The sequence below is a fragment of the Amblyomma mixtum genome, chromosome 10 (genome assembly GCF_055824585.1).
Source record: "Amblyomma mixtum isolate Tamu chromosome 10, ASM5582458v1, whole genome shotgun sequence".
NCBI lineage: Eukaryota > Metazoa > Arthropoda > Arachnida > Ixodida > Ixodidae > Amblyomma > Amblyomma mixtum.
The window spans coordinates 56,844,208-56,864,034 of NC_143021.1; the positions used below are offsets into that span (position 1 = coordinate 56,844,208).

The 19,827-nt window shown below is 46.6% G+C and overlaps 3 protein-coding genes across 8 annotated transcripts in view; all 3 read left to right on the forward strand.

The window, feature by feature from the left end:
* The window catches only part of LOC149325860 (uncharacterized), a 292,578-nt gene that overhangs the window by 217,579 nt on the left and 55,172 nt on the right, over positions 1–19,827 (forward strand). For all 6 annotated transcript variants that reach the window (XM_089563537.1, XM_089563535.1, XM_089563539.1 and 3 more), the window contains 6 exons: positions 973–1,045; positions 9,438–9,533; positions 11,589–11,750; positions 16,615–16,749; positions 16,805–16,889; positions 18,093–18,181. In XM_089563537.1, coding sequence (XP_089419663.1) covers positions 973–1,045; positions 9,438–9,533; positions 11,589–11,750; positions 16,615–16,749; positions 16,805–16,889; positions 18,093–18,181 — 640 coding nt within the window. The remainder of the gene's footprint in view (positions 1–972; positions 1,046–9,437; positions 9,534–11,588; positions 11,751–16,614; positions 16,750–16,804; positions 16,890–18,092; positions 18,182–19,827) is intronic.
* Positions 1,055–3,315, forward strand: LOC149325861 (uncharacterized). Its single transcript, XM_089563540.1, has one exon. The coding sequence runs from the start codon at positions 2,428–2,430 to the stop codon at positions 3,292–3,294; it is 867 nt and encodes a 288-aa protein (XP_089419666.1). The 5' UTR covers positions 1,055–2,427; the 3' UTR covers positions 3,295–3,315.
* LOC149325862 (uncharacterized) lies at positions 3,319–4,089 on the forward strand. The gene has a single exon (XM_089563366.1). The coding sequence runs from the start codon at positions 3,319–3,321 to the stop codon at positions 4,015–4,017; it is 699 nt and encodes a 232-aa protein (XP_089419492.1). The 3' UTR covers positions 4,018–4,089.

A 19,827-nucleotide genomic window follows, 5' to 3' on the forward strand; every position in this document is an offset into this window, starting at 1 on the left:
TCCGCGGGCGCACCGGCGTCTCCGCGCCGATAAGGCACCCCAACCCCTCGGCCGTTAGGGTTAGCGCTCCTCACGGGGTGATGAGAAGTCAGACAGTCTTTAGCGCCGAAAATGTGGCACTCACAGGCTCACTGGTGGTACCAGGCCATGTCAGGCGTTGATGGCAACTCGTGGATGGTAAATATACGGTGATCCATTATTCTAATCCGCCGCAATCGAAGATTGTCAACGGAGCCCATGAATCGCACGTCCGCTCGTGACGAACGCTTGCAGCGCCCCCTCTCGGCTCCTGAAAATGTAATTAAGATATGCAACAAAATTAACTCGCAGTATGACACGCAACAATGTACGGCTACTCACGAGAACTGTTTCGTGGCTTGCCAAGAAGGTGCTGTCTATGTCATCCCACCATCATGCGGCAAGCAATATGTAGGCCAGACGGGCTGATGCCTAAAAGAACGCCTCACAGAACACAGCACCAACTTGCATAAAACCGTGAAAGGGCATCTAGGCCTTCAATTCATAGATCGTGAGAGCGAGAATAGCCAGCCGGACTTCAAGAAAACTAAGGTGATAAGTAAGCACAAAAATCAGCTAACGCGTGGAGTTATTGAACCCGAACAAATCGCCCAGTCAGCACAAACTTCTGTCAGCAGCCCCTCTTTGGCAATTTCATTTGCACTTTTTAGCCGCATGCAAGAGACATAGAGATAGGCTCCTTCAGAGTCATGATTGAATGTGCATGTTTTCTTTTTAGTGTTTGGTGGCCACATAATTGTTTCCAGTGTTCAAGCAATGAAATTTCTGTTGCAAGAGAGCACCCGTCTTTTGTGTCTTCCTTGAACCCTCGTCCAAGTTCGTGCTGTTCTTTACGAAAATGTCATACCAAATGCCCAAGCGTCTGTTTTAACCTTTATGCAAATGAAGTGTCGCGTGCAGTGCACAATTAATGTTCACCTATCTCCCCGGCAGGGAGGTGGTGAATGGCGCTCAGAGTCCTCTGGGAGCCGCGATCTTCACCAATGGATTGTTGCTGTCCAACAAGGTAGGTGACTGCGCAACGATAATAGCTTTAGTTTTTCCTTTCAGATTTGTCAGCGAAACGGAAGAACACCCGCTTTATATCTCGAAAAGGAAGACGGGCGCCGACTAGATTTATAGAAAGGTGCCGCTTCGACTGCAATGAGATATCTTTGTTCATGAAGAAAATGATGCTAGTATCTAGTAGCCAGTATCGATTTCCTTTTGTCGGGCATTGAATTGGTTGACATGATGAATGATTGTAAAAGCCCCATGTTTACTATACAGCTTGCAGCTTTGGTTTCCGATAATTTCTCAAACTGTTCATTTCATCGTTACCGCTTCAAACGTCCAGACGACGAAAGTGATGCTAATGCGTTTTCAGCTCTTGATTCTAACTTATTTATTGACTGCATTTTCATTGATTTCGCCAATTCTTTCGATACTGTTTGCCATAGTTTACTACTTCTGAAACTAAGCGGACTGAACATTGATCCGTCTTAAAATGGATTGAATGCTTCTTGTCTAACCGCACACAATTTGTAACTGCTAACGGCCATAGCACTGATCCTTGCGGTGTAGCCTCTGGTGTTCCACAGGGATCAGTGCTGGAACCGTTGCTCTATCTAATCTATATTAACGACTTACCTAATAACATTTCTTCTTCCATAAAACCCTTTGCTGATGATTGTGTTATTTGCCGTCAAATTAAAATCTCTGCTGACCGCCTTAACCTACAGTCGGACCTTAATCAGATTTCCTCTTGGAGTAACACTTGGCTAATGAAGCTGAATGTAACTAAATGCAAGTTTATGTGAATTTCCTGCCACTCACCTACTCAAGTATCCTGTGACTATTTACTATTTGATACTCCTTTAACCCATATTTCCACATACAAGTACCTTGGTCTGCATATTTGCAGTAACCTTTCCTGACAAGCTCACGTGGACTATGTCACAAGTAACGCTAACGATACTCTCGGTTACTTACGTCGCAACTTTTCTATGGCGCCCACTAACTTTAACTTATGCTGTAAAAAACACTATAGTCGGGTACAACTTTAGAAGACAGGAGAGGCCCCGCCCAGATGACCGAAGCGCAGCAGCCAATTGCCTCCGCGACTAAAGAAATAGTCCCGCTCAAAAAATTGTGACTGCTTCTAAAACGCGTATTTCTCGCATAAATAAGATTTCTGCATTTTGATGAGTGGTTTGGTAAAACTATAATGATGGAAATGCTACAGCACATGTCCGATCGCGAGAGAAAAAACTCCGTGCCTTCTACAACGCTGTGTGTCGTCTGCTACTGAGCAAGATCGACGGCACCGGGCGTGTAATTATACAGCAGTCTGGCTCAACAGCATGCTTCATATATACTTTTTGTGTTTTTTCACAAGGTTATTTTTTAATGTTAGGCTTATTTTGTATTTGGTACTTTTTTTTGCGGTTGCGAACCTGCAATCTCGTGCGTTCGCGCATGGCATTCTTTTCCGCCATGGAGCCCAGCGAGGTGACATCGGAACGCTGTCCTTTGTTGCCGAACGAGCCTTGTGTCGCATCGATGACCACACCACCAAGGAGCCTCGGCAAGAACAAGAGCGGCCACATCCTGAACAGCGATTCACGCAACATGATCTTCAACTGCTACACGTTTTGGCGTAACAGGGAGCCTGAACGCAGTGTTGAGGACACGAGTAAGTTTGTCGCCGACATGCTCGGTGTCAGCGAAAGGACCGTGTTCAGGGTGAGGGAGGAAGTTAAAGCTTCGCATTTTTCGGGTGGCAAACTGACGACGCCGTCGCGAAAGCGCCCACGCAATGCGGAGAACAGAAGACGCAGCGCGAAGTTTGACAGCTTCACGTTGTGCGCGCTGAGGTCATGTGTGCACGATTTCTTTCGCCGCAACGAGATACCAACGGTCGAGAAGATAACTACCGAGTTCTCGGAGCGTATGGAACTCCCATCATTGGGGCGGTATACTGTGCGTCGCCTGCTTACCGAGATCGGCTTCAAGCACGAAAAGAGAAGCCAAAACTCGCTGCTGATCGACCGGGATGACATCACCGATTGGCGGAATCGCTACCTCCGTGACGTGGAGCGCTACCGGGCGGAAGGCCGAAAGATCTTTTACCTCGACGAGACATGGGTGACGGCGGGACACACTCGGTCGATCGTGTGGACAGACACCGTGGTGCAGAAGCGCGGACGCCTGTTCGCTCGACCAAACGGCCTGACGACAGGTCTCAAAAACCTTCTGGGAAAGGTCAGCGCCTGATCGTCACGCACATCGGCAGCGAGGATGGCTTCGTCGACGGCTGCTTGGATGTATTCCGAGGAAAAAAAGACAGGCGACTACCACGAGGAAATGGACGGCAATCGCTTTGAGAGCTGGTTTAATGACGTTCTGCAGAAGTTGCCAGCTGGTAGCGTCATTGTTTTAGACAACGCACCTTACCATAGCCGCCGAGAAGAGAAATTGCCGACGACGGCCTGGAAGAAGGAAACGATACAGGAGTGGCTCAAAAGCAAGAACATCACATACGGTGAAAGGATGATAAAGAAGCAGCTGCTTGAGCTGGTGGCATCTGTAATTAAGCCACGCTTTCTGAGCCACATCGTAGACAATGCAGCTGTAAGGGCCGGTTGCATTGTACTCAGGCTCCCGCCGTACCACTGCGAATTCAATCCTATTGAGCTTGTGTGGGCCAAGGTTAAAAATGGCATCGCTGCGGACAACAGAGACTTCAAGCTGTGCACGGTCGATGCCATCTTGAGGGAGAAAATCAAGCACGTAACGGCGGAAGATTGGTGGAAGAGCATTCAGCACGTATTGGACTTGGAGGCAAAGTTCAGACTTGACACATCTGGGAGTGAGCATGTTCAACCCATCATCATCCAGCTGGGTGAAGATGACACTGAAGAAAGCGACTCCGACTGCGAGTTCTCTGGCATTGAGCCACTCGACAAGCATAACGGCTTCTCATTAATGAAAGAATAGCCCTCATTAGGACTACCAAAACTATGCCGGTGGGTTCGCAACAGCCAACCATCCATTCCGTGACCTCTCATATAAATAGAGAGAGGGTGCGGTAGATGGTCCTTGGCGATCACAAAATGAACAAGGGAGGGGAAAACCTCAGGTTGCTGGAGCCAACGTTTCGACAAGGGGACAAGTCCCCTTGCCGAAACGTTGGCTCCAGCAACCTGAGGTTTTCCCCTCCCTTGTTCATTTTGTGATCTCATATAAATAAGCAGTTTGATTCATGGCGTATTCCTTACAATAAAATAAAAGCTCAATTCTTATAAGCAACGTCCTGGACACATTGTGCTCGATTCAAGAAGTGGCATAAAACACGTTTAAATGCTGGTATATCTGAATTCAAGCACAATTGTTAACTCTGGTTATTGCTGGCGGCCTCAAAATGCTCATTCAGGCAGCCACCGTCGAGTTTGGCGGGCCCCGTGGTGAAATAGCAGTAGTCAAGGCACGCTTTATGGCTCTGTTAGCAGTCTGCACTGGAAATTGCAGTCTTGTCATAGCCAGTGTTGGTGCAATAGCAGTAGTCAACACGAAAACTGACAGCCACTGTTAGCAGCTTGCACGCCAAAGCACATTCATGTGGTTGCATTGTTTATTTTGGTTATCTGGCTCAACAAGTAATGAGCATAAGAGAACAAATATAAACATAATTAGCTTAGTGAGGCGCAAAATGCTCATTCAGGCAGCCATCGTCGAGTTTGACGGGCCCCATGGTGAAATAGCAGTAGTCAAGGCACGCCTTATGGCTTTGTTAGCAGTCTGCACTGGAAATTGCAGTCTTCTCATAGCTAATTTTTTATTTATTTATCTGACTCGGGCAAGTACCGTGATTCTAAGCCACACAGCGACGCGAATTCATGCCAAGCTCCCTTGTAAGGGCACCAGTGTATCAGTCATATTTTTATATTAGTACTGAGGGTAACTTTAAGGAAACAAACACTGCTCCCATACGCCTGATTGTTAATAATCCAATGACATTCGCTCAAGCAGCGCGTGTTAATCACTGATTGTTAGCATTGGTCGAAAGCAATCAATCGACGGTGCAACACAACACTCGAACGACGCCCTGCTAGACGCTCGGCTATCTTATCATACTGCTGCCAACGATCGATTGTTTGCGCGCTGAGCTGGCAGCAACGAACCTTTGCGTTGGAGGTTGCTTTTGCAAATCTTTTCGGTTGAGGAACTCGTAGGTTGGTTTCATCCGCGCACGCTTTTCTCATTTATCCTGATAATGGTTTTGCTCCATCACTTCGCCACATCAACGAGAAACGCAGGGGCACAGCACACAAACACACCCGCCGCTCACAGTAGGTACCAGACTTTGGCAAACTCTCCTAGTCACAACTTCACTTAGGAGCAAAACAAAACACCATAGGACAAACACGCACGATGCTTGTTTGCAGCGGTGTGTCGCCGCGGGATCCTGTTTCCAGACGAAGCGCAGCGCAGCGTCATCGATGTTCGCTGTAATCTTTTTTTCGTCGGCTCACGGCTCAGAACGAACGCACGCGGCACAAATTGTGCATCGTAAGCTCTCATTGATATTTCCCGCATGACAGACGCCCACAAACAATTCGAATTCACTCTGACGAAGGAAGAAGCACACAGCTGACGCGACTCGGCCCAGTTCGAAGCGCGGGCGGCCATGTTCTTCGTCGGCGGGGTCACTGGCCGTCCGGCTGATGACGTCACCTGAAGTGCGCGCCTATTGGTAGAGGCTTGCGTGCATCCGCCTTTGAGGGGCAAATGCCGCTGCCTTCTTAAGTTGTACCCGACTATAGTCAGGATAAAACTTGAATATGCGTCGTCTGTACGGGACCCTCCTCTTAACTCACTAATTCTGAAAATCGAAGCCATCCAAAATCGGGCTGTCCGTTTCATTTTTTCTAACTATGATAGAAGTGCAAGTGTAGTTCAAATGAAAGCAAATTTAAACATACCGGATCTTTCAATTCGTCGAAGAATTTCCCGCCTATTCCTATTCTACAAAATCTACCATTCAAACCATCATCTCAGAGATACGTTGCTTGTACCGCCATCTTACATTTCATCCCGCAGTGACCACCAGTTCAAAGTTGGCGTACCCAGCAGACTCACCAACTTACACTTCGCCTCTTTTATCCCCAAGACTGTTAAGGAATGGAACCACCTTCCCCCTTCCATCGCCTCCATTACAAACGCCGATTTGTTTAAAGATGCTGTAATTGATTTTACATTGTAGCGCTGCGTCACCTGCTCAGTTTTTGTTGTGTATCACCCACTCCTCTCTGTAATGCTTCGGCCCCAGAGTAAATAAATAAATAATAAATAAACTGTTGGGTGTGTTCGCCTGATAAGTGATGGCGACGAGCGTGAACATAAGAGGGGTTCGTCCGAAAGAAAAGTTCCCTAGCGCAGTTTATGACATTCTGCGTAGATTTTGGAAGCGCAAATAATACGTCGAAACTGGCAACTTTGTAAGCAGGTTTCAGTGAACGCTAAAGGGAAGTGCAAGGGACACAAGCTGAAGGTTTCACAGGCCTACGCTCCTACATCCAGTCGTGATGAGGAGGTAATTGAAAGCTTCTGTGAAGACGTGGCGTCGAGAGCGAGTAAGGTAAGAACGCAGTGCATTGCACTGATGGGAAACTTCCGTGACAAGAATCCAAGAAGCAGGCCGTCAACTTGGCAGTACGTGACTGGTTGGTTTGGTTGGTTTATGGGGTTTAACGTCCCAAAGCAACTCAGGCCAGAAGGAACGCCTTAGTGAAGGGCTCCGGAAATTTCGACCCCCTGGGGTTCTTTAACGTGCACTGACATCGCACAGTACACAAGGACAGTACGTGACAATGATACAGGATTTACGAAAAAGAGGGCGGAGTTGTTTCTAGAGCTCGCAAAGCGATAAACTTAAGAACAATGAATACCTTCTTCTGGAAGCGGCAGAACCGGAAGTGGTCTCGAAACAGCCCAACAGTGAGAGCAAAAATGTAACAAATTTAAAATTTTCGGCCCATTTTGTTATAGTATCGGATGTGAAAGATTTACTCAAGGTGAGAAGTAGCCAGCATTGGACGATGAGATTAAGATTTAATTTAGGTTTATATAAGGAGTGGGTAAAGAAACTGTCGAATAAGTAGGTAATCAACTTCACGTTAAGCTAGAAAGTCCAGGAGTTAAGGATGCCACTGGAGGACAGATATAACGCTTTTATAAAGGAAGACGACCTTGCCATAGAGATTATTAGCCACAATGTGGCCGGTATATTTTATTTAGAGAGTGCGAAATATAGTCGACTGCAAAGCCGGAAGGCAGGATAATGGGAACCTCTTCTCGTTTCCAGACGAAACCTTTAAGTAAGAAGCGGCAAACAGTGAAAGTGTCGGACCCAGCAGATAGAAGAAAACTGGCAACACTGTCAAATTAATCGATTGGTGTAGGGTAGGCGACGTGAGAACGTATCATATGGAGATGATTGAGTACGTTCTAAAAAAGTGAGGCAGCTTCAAATTCATGAACAAGAAACTTTCCATGGGCGAAGGTCAGATAAATGCACGGGCAAAGTATTTAGCGACACGTGTAAAGCTGCCAGTGCCGTCCATAACATATTAAGGCAGTCGGAGTAGTCGAGGAATTACCGAACCGTTTGCCCAGAAGATAAATTTTGTCAGCACGATCATATCTCAGGCCGCAAAATTGAGGAATTACGTATTTAAGAAAGAGGGAGTAAACAGGACCCTACAAATGATGAAAAGGAAAGCATTGGCAGGTGAGGATCGAATAACTGCGCATGTGTTGAAATATGCTGCTGATGTTGTGGTAGAAAAAGTCGCCCCCTAATATACGCAATAACTCCAGAACACGAGCGAGCCAGAAGCTTAGGCAAATGCTTGAATGATTGCAAGGACTTGAATGATTACAGATCGATAATGATACTCTCCTTTGTTAAACGAACGCAAATGAGGTAAACGCAAATGAGGTTAAAGCACGTGTCGACTTAATTCATGGAAAGCATCTCGCTAGTTTTCAGAAAGAGATGCTCGAGAAAAGGCCGGATACGCACGATACGCAGATTATATTATACAAGAATGCTCAGATTATAAGTTAAACCTTCAGCCTTCAGAGATTGCTTGAAAGCACTGGATTCAGTTGAAACATGAGCAGTTGTGTGCGTAAAAAAGGTGTTGGAGACGCACATCTGAAAGTAATGAAAAATATCTATTCCAGCTTGCCGCTGACCACAGTCGTCGACGAGGAAAACGACAGATTTTTCATTGAAAGGGCGTCAGACACATCTGTCCAACGATCTTCACTGCATGTTTACGGGAGGTCTTAAGGAAACTGGATCGAGAAGAGTGGGGGGCAAAACATCATGGAGAGTACCTTTGTTATCATCGATTTGCTGATGACTTTGCGCAGCTATGAAAGTGAATGAGCGAACTGATGAGCATGACTGAGCACTGAAACTGACAAAGCAACAGTGTTCTTTTGAACACTTATTATTAACATAAGTGGAGTATTAATAAGGGAGTTGTTACCATTACACCCCATTTGAGCACAGCCTTACAGCTGCAGAAATAAATTGTTGGCCGAGAGTAATGGAAAGAAACACAAACTTATCGATCCCCATGGTTCTTGACAGTACAAGTGGATTGTGAACGTAGCAACGTTTCGTCTCAAGAGATTTTACTTTGCTATATAACAAAGTGTCCAGAAAATTCTTGTTAGTAGTAATTGAAAAGAAAGGCAATGGTCTTGATTATTAATAATAAAGCCAGTCATTTTAAAATACTTAATGAATTTTTCTTGCTTTTCTTGGCAAAGAATTCAAAATGTTTATAATTTTGTTGTTTAAATCTTATTTCACGACGATCGTGGTTGCTAATATACAGCCAGATTCGAACAGGGCTGCAAGTGGAAGTTTAATGGGGCAAGCCAGTGCTTTTCCTATGAACTGCCTAGTGATGAGAGTGTCCAGACCCCTGGTGTTTCTAAAGGCACCTGCTTAATCCGCGCGAATTTTTTTACAAACGACGGAAAATTTTATTTCTTAGCGCCACCTGAAGGGCATACACTCGCAGGGAAACATCAGCTAAAACTAGCTTGTGGGAAGGAGTATACCGAAATGAACATTTAAAAATTACTACCTCTACTTCTCACCTTTCAACTCCCCCCCCCCCCCCCCCACACACACACCTTGAAATTTAAACAACCCCCTAATTTCACTTCCTGGGAAAGCCCATAGTGCTATGTGAGGGCATACAATTTTAGCTGCAGTGTCTACATCCAACCATCCAAAACAAATGTGCGCTTTGCGTTTGTGGCTCATTTCGCAGACCAAAGTGACCTGACCACCGATATGCCGATTGAATCGTTTGCTGATGCACTTCTTGCAGGAAGACAACAACGAGAGAGCAAAGAGGTTTCACAATCCCTACCACGACCGCTTTTTCGTCACAGTCCTCGGAAATGTCTTCTTTCCAGCATCAAACGTAAGTTGTCGCCGTTCATCCACAGAACTCTGTGTACGTGGTCGTCGAACCTGGTTCTCGCCCGCATGGCCCCGCATTGCAGTTTTCATTAATTCGCTGTCATTTTGCTCGGTGCGCTCACTACAGGCAAAGAATTACCGATTCGCCCTTGCTGGCACGCCATTCGCTTCCCTACCGCCAATTTCCGAATCACACAAAGAGGGCACCTCTTGTAAAAAATGGTCTCTCGACTTCTACTATCTTTTTTTAGGCTCTATTGACTGCTTGTCGACTTTTCTTTTTATCTGTTCTATAAAAAAATGTATAGATTCTCTATTGCATTGGTATTGCCCATAGACAAGTCTACAAGATTTGTCTATAGAAAGGTAATAAACTCTGAAAGCTAAAGAACGACGAAATCTCGTCTAGCTAGCCCCGTCACGGTGGCTAGGTGTTTAGCCGCTCGGCTGCTGACCCGAGAGACGCGGGTTCGATCCCGGCTGCCGCAGTCGCATTTGGATGGAAGCGAAATGCTAGAGTCGCCACGTACAGTGTAATGTCAGTGAACGTTAAAGAACCCCAGGTGGTCGAAATTTTCGGAGCGCGCCACTACGACTTCCCTCATAGCCAGAGTCGCTTTGAGACGTTAAACCCCACAAAACGAAAACGGAAACCTCGTGTGGTCGGGGAATGAGTTCATTTTGCAGCTTGAAAGGTTAACGCCGACCATAGGTTTGGGTCAATAGATAACGATGTGTCGGCTTCCATACGGAAGCCTTGTTCACTCGGAAATGAGCTTAAGAAGCGTCGTTTATTTACCTTTCAATAATCGCCCAATGCATCATACGTTGACGGGAGACTATTTTCGTGGCGCAAGGTACAGCTTTGAGAGGCCATTCCATTAGTTGATCACAGAAGCATCTTGCAAGCAGATCTGATGTTCTGCCGATACGGCGTGCTCAGCAAGCGCACTGGAAACAACTTTCTTGTTTTCTACGTTCTTCATGTGTTCTTTCAAACACCTTTCAAAATTCCCGCTCTCGTCCACGTAAACGTGGTCGCACCCAGCGCAGGGAATCTTGTGAATGACGCACTTAAATATTTCTTCACTTAGTTTTTCTTTCTCGTTCACCAGTTTGTGCCATAACTTGCCGGCGGCAACGTGGGCAACGTGCACGTCGCATACGCACGCACGACACGTCCCAACACTTCGCTTATCAGAGGTACATAAGGTATGGTGGCACGTGATCGGCAGTGGTCTCTATTTCATTTCGCCTTGTGCAACGAGCGCCGCTCCACGGAATTCATGATATTCTTAGGGTAGACACAACTGCATAATTCACCACGCACTTGCATCAGATCTGCGGCAAGATCTTGTGGTCTTGATCAGATTGTTTGGACCCGCTGAATGAGGGAAGCCGCAACAGCGCGTTCGTGGATTTGAGAGAGTTGATTTTTGGTCCACTTGTCTGTCAGACATTAAGCAAGGTTGTAGCGCCAAGACTATACAAGAGAAAGAGACAGCACCGGTACACCTGCGCTTTGACCACACCTCCTCTGAGTGCCAAACCTTTTGGTTTCCACAATGAATAGATTAGCTGAGCAAGCTTTCTAAAGGCAGAGAACACCACCAGTATGTTAAATAGGTTAGTCGCTTTTTTTAAGCACCGTGTGTCTTTTATCTGGTTAGTAATTTGGTTTAGTTAGGTTTGGTTTATGTGGTTTAACGTCCCAAAGCGACTCGGGCTATGAGGGACGCCGTAGTGAAGGGGTCCGGAAATTTCAACCACCTGGGGTTCCTTAACGTGCACTGACATCGCACAGTACACGAGCCTGAAGAATTTTGCCTCCATAGAAATTCAACCAGCGCGGCCGGGATCGAACCCGCGTCTTTTGGGTCAGCAGTCGGGCACCGTAACCACTGAGCCATCGCGGGGGCTCTTGTTTGTAGTCTTGGCGCTAAAATCCTTTCATAAAGCCTAGAAAACGTATTGACAAAGGTCCATGAAGAGTTTATAGACCGACTAAAGAAATCTTTGCAAGGGACTTTTGTGGCCTCGCTCTCCTCGGACGCAGGACATCTTCCAGATGAGCGGCAAGGGCGCCCTCCGCAAGGCGGTGGCTTTCGCCATGCGGGGCGGCTGCATGGAGGATGACGATGTCGAGCGGCTGATGCACGAGCGAGCGACGCTGCGCTTCGCCGTGCCCAAGTTCTTCAGCCTGCGAAAGATGGTCTCGGTGAGAGGCGTTACTTGATGGCTGCCCAGGATTTGGTGCCTAGGCGTTCCTCTGCACCGACCAGGTCGCCGTTTACTATGGACTCTCCCATCGTCTTACAATTGAGCGCTCTTTTGAGCCAACCTCTCCTCGTAAATTTGGTGAAATCACGCTCCCTAGGAGCTCTCTGTTTTTAACGCCGAGTGCTTGCAAGAGCTGCTCACATGGTTTCCCTCTGGCATCTCTCGGAGGTTTTCGAGAACTGTTCGCATTTTGATTTTGTTTTAGTTATGAACAGAAGGTTCCAAGGAAGCCGTAACTGGTCTCCCGAGAATGCTGACCTTTATGGCTGCCTGATGGCAACTTGGAAGTGAAACCTGTTGCGGAGTGCATTTGGCAGCTGCTCTCGGGGCACGAAAATAAGTATATCATAATCCCCCGAGAAAAAGTTAGTAATGATGGTTGTGTGCTAGTGCTTTCCTGCTGGGAAGAACTCAACGTTAATGGAAAGGTAGCAATATAAATTGAGGAGAAGTATGAAACGGAAAATGATTGAAACAAAGTTAAAATTGGAAACGAAAAAGCGATATTTTCAAGAGTAGGACGGAGTCTTAGGTGAGACGTGTGATGTGAACCGTAGGAATACAGTGGTCATTTCGGATACTGGTGTGAGTTCCAAGGGACGGCTATCGTAGGAGTCGAAGCAGAGAGTCAGATGCGTGGATGTAACTTCAGTACGGTGGCGGGGATGCTGCGGTCGCAGCTGGCACAGCGCAAGGTTAGTCCTGCGGTGGATGTAGTTGGGCAAATAACGATAGCGATGATGAGCTAAGAACAAGTAATGAGTACAAATTATGACCACTGAATAGAAATTGTCAAAATAATCAGATTAGGATTGAGGGCATTTGCAGATGTTTTCAACTGATGAACAGGACTTTACCGACAGACCTTAAAAGAGATGTCCGCCATGTATACCATGTGAGTCATGTGTGAAGCGCTAGCTACGTGATAATTTGCAGTATAACATTGAGGAAGTGCGCATTTACAGCTGCTTACTTAATAACTCACACTTTTCACTCTAGGTAAACAAGGCGAGCGCAAAGAACGAAATGTGCCGTGGGTTGAAGTAATCATGGGCCACGCACGCCTGAACTTCTCAGATAGGTAATGCATGGTGGCATCCTGAAGAGAAATAGACGGAGCATTAACGCCCTCTCTTTCTCAGCTTGCAGTTATGAAAAACGGTTCGACAATATATTTTTTTTCTGCAAGTCGTCACACTGGTAGCCACGACAACGAACTTTGATATAGACTAGACTAGAGCTTTCAAGTGTCCCTAGCCTAGAAACAGGGTGCTTCCATGTAAATATTTTCCTAACCGTACTTTAGAGCGCGCGTTCGAAGGCAACAGAATAGCACGTATCAAAACGTCGATGTTCTTAGGTGTGTTGTTTGAAGAAAGTTCATCGTGGATTATTTATGCTAACAGTCTCGCTGCTGACCTAGGCAAAACAGTTGGTCGCCTTTTTAGAGTTTCTCCATAAGCTCCTTTCTTTATTCATTTTGGATTCTAAGCTCTCATACTATGCATTACTTCGGGTGCAAGAGCAAGCCAATGTTGGAACAAATCAGTCGTCTGATAGAAAAATATTTCAGGTATAGCCTACTGCTGGACAAGACTGAAACTACTGGCATATTTTATGACTATTTATTTCCCCATGATAAGAACAGCGACGGCAGTACTTGAGTTTTTAAGTCGAAGTTGTGTTTTAACCAAACAAGTAATGTCAGCCCGTAGTGGACGGTTGCTCCTTGTAGCATTAAAACGTCAAGGCTGTGCATGTAATCGGCCAACGCCGCTGAAGTTTACATCGAGCACTTTATGAACCGGCCTCAGTGCAAATTATGGTGTTATTTTTGTTACTTTTGCCAGTGGAATTTTCGGACGCCTTACTTTCTTTTTCCTGTAGCTAATCACCGTTTCCTAAATGGTTTTCTCTGGCTTCCTATCATCGCTTCTAATGTTTTTAGGAAGACACACTGGAACTATCCTGCCAGCGGCGCTGCCATTTGAAGCAGGGCTGCCGAGAAATGTTACCCTGCAATAATATCACGTTTTATTTTGTTGGTAGTATCTTTAAAACCACCTTTTCAGAAGTACTATATTTATTTGAGAAGTACTCCCAGCCTTCGCAGAAGGCCTTTGGCAGGAGTGAGCATACATAGTGAAGAAAGTACAACAAAGGAGAAAAAGCGCTACCAGACTTGATAATGACACCAGTGGTGTAATCCGCCTGCTTGAACAGATATACACTAAGAAAGAAAAACAGCAAAAAAAGAAGAAAAAAAATGTTCTGTACAAGCTTTCGGTTTTCAGGCGTATAGAAACAAGGCTGACACACAACACGAGACCACGGGAATCAGCAGCTCGCTTTGGCAGATAAACAGAAAATGAAGACATTCGCTGTTCCATCAGCAAACTGAAGATACCAACCACAAAGATTGATGAGCAAAGTGATAACACCTGAAGCCTAGCGCGAACCGAAACGCTCAGGTTGAGCTAACGTATGCTATTCAGTTTTTATGAAAGACTCGGCAGTCAGGCATTCCACAGCGTCAGAAGGCAGAGCGTTCTACTGATGGACAGTTTTGGAAAAAAAAAGAAATCTTGAAAGGCATCTGTTCGGCACATATATTCTTTTAATTGTTTGGAATTGCTTGAATGTGTACATCGCCGTATAACAGGTGCAATATAAATGCTACTGTCTATACCAAGCTTACTATAGTAGAGTAGATGCATGTGTTTCCTTCGCTGATAACACTGCCGCAGTTGTAATGGTTCTAAATTATCTTTCCACGAGTGCAGTTGCTGAGGTACGCCAGATTTAGGAACTATAGTTTGGGTTATAGTGGTTTAATGCTCCAAAGCGACTCGAGTTATGATGGAAGCCGTAGTGAAGGGCTCCAGAAATTTCGACCACCTGGGGTTCTTTAATGTGCACGGACATCGCACAGTACACGGGCCTCTAGAATTTCGCCTACATCGAAATTCGATCGCCAGCGGCCGAGATCGAACCCGCGTCTTTGGGGTGAGCAGCCGAGCGCCATCCCCACTGAGCCACCGTGGTGGCCTATATGAACTATAGATGAATCGAGCTGCTTTTTTTGGATGCTTTCGAGTTTGGCAATGTTTAACTGAGTGTACGGATCCCAGACTGCTGAAGCATAGCGGGTGTAATAAAAGTTTTGTAGAGAAGGAGTTTTATCTCTTGAGTAGAGTTCTGAAGGGTTTTTTTCATGTAACCTAGTTTCTGCATAGCCTTTTTTGTAATGTATGAAACACATTCATTCCATCTGAGATCTGACGTGAGGAATCCACATAAGTGCTTTTCCCCTTTTCCCCCGCCGCGGTTTCTCAGTGGTTACGGCGCTCGGCTGCCGACCCGAAAGACGCGGGTTCGATCTCGGCCGCAGCGGCTGAATTTCGATGAAGGCGAAATTCTAGAGGCCCTTGTACTGTGCGATGTCAGTGCACGTTAAAGAACCCCAGGTGGTTGAAATTTCCGGAGCCTTTCACTACGGCGTCTGTCATAGCCTGAGTCGATTTGGGATGTTCATTGTTATTGTAAAACATTTTGTTCGCCAGAAAGAGCTTGGTAAGAGGTTGCGTTAAGTGGTCGAGAGTACGTAGCCCTCTGCGACATTGTCAGCGCACTCCGCCACCAAAACTTGCGTTCTGGGGCCAGAGCTAGTCAGCACGGTCTCCCATCGCTCGAGAGAAGGAGCGGTATAACTTGACCACCCGGAGGTGATCCAGTTATAACCACAGGATGTGCTCGTAGTTGGCTCGTTGGCCAGTGTTTACAGTTTGGGTCGTATAGATCCGGATAGATGTGTGCGAGTGGTGACGGGGTGGGTGTCAATCTCGTCTGTAGACGACGCCACGTAACCTCTTGTTGTGTAGTCAGGTTTTTGTCCGGAGGGGGAAAGCTGTCATGTCTAGTTTAAAATAACGGGTAAGATCATGATATGTGATCACGGAGTCCCAGGACCTCCACCAGTTATAGGTATTTGTTTATCCGGCGTGCTTGGAGAGATCGAGATCCAAGGACGGATCTTGCAGCGTAGCGTGGCGTAGCCAGCCACAAGAGAGACTGGCTTCCTTGTCCTTGGTTGTAGCGGAGCGTCGGCTCATGCCGGTAACGCAAAGTGCTACAGTTCACACGAGGGAGGTGCAATACTCGATGAGCAGAAGGCCTTCACCTGAGAGACGCAAGTAGGAGTCAGAACTCCTAAAGGTACCTCGATGCCCAGTGGGTAAAGTTGTGAGGGTTGTTTTAGATGGACAAATACTAAGGGTGTCCGGGATCAAATTTCTTAATTTTGTGTCGCCATTAATTTCACGCCAAAAAGTGCTCCACAAAATAACTGAAGAACAATATTAGCGTGAACGAGCTCAATGTCGCGAAAGGGTGAAGTGTGTCCACAGGCATACTTTTCATCACTATAGACCTGCAGCCTGGCCGGCTCACTCGTTACCATGAATTCCTGAGTGACCTCGGATAGGAAATGAATGAAATGGGACAAGAAAGGATAAACGACTAAGGTCTTTCCTGATGGCAATAATTGTTGGGTTAAGCAAATTGACTCATGATAGGGCAGATAGTATAGGTAGACACTCAATGTAGAAATCAATGGGCGTGGAGGAAGGGTTATTCTAGCATAAGCAACGGCAGAATGAAAGGCATATGTTTTAATGAAATGCGGGAGTGCCCTCTGAAAGGGGAATAAATGTGATTACAGTGAATGCACGCAAAAGCGGGTATTGCCATGGCCCTGATGGCGTGGAGGCTACCCCCTGTAATCAGGCTTTTTATATGCTCAGGGCCTGTGGAACTGCGAGCAGGTGGTCCGAGACGGCTACCGGAAGTACTACCACATGAAACTTCCGGTCGAGAAGGGCGACGACTCACGCAAGATCTTCGAAGAGATCTGCAGGTCCCTAATAGCGGTGTCTAGGGTGAGTGCTCCAGGGTCCATGACCACGCCTGTCTTCAACGCTTTTCAACTCGCAGACGGTGCAAGTCCACGCAGTCGCCAACGTGTGCTCCATTGTGTTCAACAGCATGGCCTTCACCCTACTCGCCAAGCAGCGTGGAGGTAGGAGTCGTGTGGCACCAGTTTAGAAAAGCGCGCTGCCAAGTACGCGCAGCCATGGAAAACAACGCGACAGGAACAGTACACACGAGCGAGACACTGACTTGTGTCTTCTTCCTGTTTCTTGTGCATTGCTCCTCGCGTGCTGCTTTTCCCGCACAATGTCAGCCATACAACTGCGCGCACCTGTCTAGAGCGCTTGAACGGCGCATCGGGGAACACAGTTGCGTCATTTCCGAGCGGCCCAGGGTTTTCTATGCAAGTGAGCTGTATCTTACCGGTACTCACCTATGGGGCAGAAACGTGGAGACTAACAAAGAGGGTTCCGCTTAAGTTAAGGACAACGCGGCGAGCTATGGAAAGGAAAATGATAGGTGCAACGTTAAGAGATCGGAAGCGGGCGGAGTGGGTGAGGGAACAAACAGGGGTTAATGACATCCTAGTCGAAATCAAGAGGAAGAGGTGGGCTTGGGCAGGGCATGTAATGCGAAGGCAAGATAGCTGCTGGTCCTGAAGGGCAACGGAGTGGAATCCAAGAGAAGGCAAGCGTAGCAGGGGGCGGCGGAAAATTAGGTGAGCGGGTCAGATTAAGAAATCTGCGGAAATATGGTGGCCGCTACTGGCGAAGGTCAGGGTTAATTGGAGAGACATGGGAGAGGCCTTTGCCCTGCAGTGGGCGTAGTTAGGCTGATGATGATGACATTGCCATGGACCGTGTTTTAACTTGCGATGTAGTGGAGAGGTGTAGCGGAGCTGCCAAGCAGGGGCGATTGGCATAAATGCACAAGAGAGCGCGGTATTGTAGAGGTCTAGAGAAGCGTGCGTACGACTGTACTAGCAATGACCGTTGCATCACCAAGAACACGTGGATCACGATGGCAGCGCGTACCGTGACGTCGCTGGTTTTTTTCGTGGGCAAGAAGCGGCGGGCAAATGCACTCCAGGTAAATGTCCTTCTCTAGCCAATGGCGTCGACCGATTTCCAGGACCTCTATGTCAATTTCATTTTGCTAAGCCCTCTGGCAGCTGGCTGCGAGATCAAGCTAGGCGACGACCACGACGTCATGACAAACCGTCGACACCACTGGCTGGAGGGCCTCTTTTGAGAGGCATTCGCCGCTTTGCTCTTGGCTCTAATCCGAGTCGCAAGCTGCCCTCGAAGTGGGCTTCTCATATCGCAGCCAGCGGCGCCTCTCTTCCTCACAGAGTGGTCCGACGCGGTGCTCTCCGACTTCGGGTCGCTCATGACCTCGGCCGGCGACGTGTGGAGTGCCGAGGTGCCCAGCGCCTTGCAGGTATGCACAGTGGGGAGAGCATCTGAAATCAGGCTGCAAACATCCCAATGCACCTACGTCTAGTTTGACTGTATGCCGGGCTTTTTGCCGAAATCTGGCTTTTCCGTTACAGCACAGGGTGCGAACAGTGTTCAGTGGATACCCACGTTTGTAAGTCACCAGATAAAATTGAGCTTCTTTGAATTTTTGAAGTGTTCAATTTTCATAAGTCAGCGATTGATTTATTCTTCAGAATTACTTTGGAATTCAATGTTTTGTTTTATCTGTTTTCAGGAAGAGAGGGTAGCCTTCCGCTTGCAGCTTTTACTGCGGTTTCATTTCGTGGGTACTCCTCGAAAATGTCTAGAATGAATGGAGCTGAATGCTGAAGTAAAAGCCTCGCAGTGTAATTCATGCTAGCGTTCTTTCTTGAGCCAGATAAAAAAGGCGTCTCAAGGTTCGGCCTCAATCAAGTGTGCTTTGCGCATAATTTTCGCGGCATCTATTGCCAGTGTACTTGATAAGGGAACGACCGCTTCTGCTCGAACTCCCGTAACACACCGTCACGATTCATGTGTGCGACAGCATGTATGCCCCTCCGCATCGTAGCCCAGCTGCGTCAGTGTTTGCGCTTGTGGCGTTGCTGTCTGATTCCCTCGTTGGGTAGGGCATCGCTTATTCAGTGCACCTTTAAGGAAATGAATACGAACATTGGTCCCACTTGCCAGAGCTTGGGTCGCGAATGTAATTCAGGTCAACAATACTTTATTCTTGACAAAAACTGAAATGTTCAAAAAAAGAGATAAAATTTTAAAGAGGAGGCTCAGAGTCAGAGACTGAAAATTGACCCTACTGTTCACAGTACGAATATAAGGAAGGAAAACATCTACGTGGAAAGGACAAGGACACATAGATTGAATGAAATGATGAACTATTGCGTAGTTCTTTAACGCGGCTTGCTGATCATTTGCAGAAAGAATTTTGGAAGAAAGCTGGAGAAATTGGCTCAGATTGATGGTGGACATCAGCGCGGTGGGCAGAACTAATTTGAAGGGGAGACGAGCAGCGCTTATCCTTTCTTTTCTTCCCTTCATGTGCATTTTACCCACAGCGCTGTTGCCCACCTTGCACGCAAGGAAGTTGTGGGGAATTTAGTTGTGACTTTTTAATAGTTAGTTCTTGATGAAAGTAAGAGTTAATTAGGTGAGGCAAGGTTTGGTTAAACAGGGTGACTTTTTTTAACCTTTAAAAACTGAGCGGTACGCCGGTGCGGTGTGATGGGTTCAGTTGCACCACAAGGCGGACATTATGTATGTCACATGGATAAAAAAATAGACGATTAATGAGCATAAATCTACGCATAAAAATTTTTATATTTGATGTTAGGGAGGAAGGTTATATTGCATTGGTGGCCGTAAACATCAGAGGGGAGCTGTGTTATAAAATTGTCTTATTCTGCAGTTTTTTTTTCAAAATGTCGAACGTTGAAAATACACATTTCAAACCTCCTTGAATTGGCTTTTTGCCATTCCATACTTATAAAATTGCGTCTTCCGCACTTCTTATGCGTCGAATAAAGACTTCATTGGTGTCCTTGACGATCTAGACGTTAATTTCATGTCGGCGTGATACCACGTGCACCGAAACCATTTTATAATTAGTTAATG

What these genes read in the sequence shown, in the direction of transcription:
- LOC149325861 (XM_089563540.1), top strand. Translation starts at nt 2,428, where the DNA reads ATGTTAGGCTTATTTTGTATTTGGTACTTTTTTTTGCGGTTGCGAACC.
- LOC149325862 (XM_089563366.1), top strand. Translation starts at nt 3,319, where the DNA reads ATGGCTTCGTCGACGGCTGCTTGGATGTATTCCGAGGAAAAAAAGACA.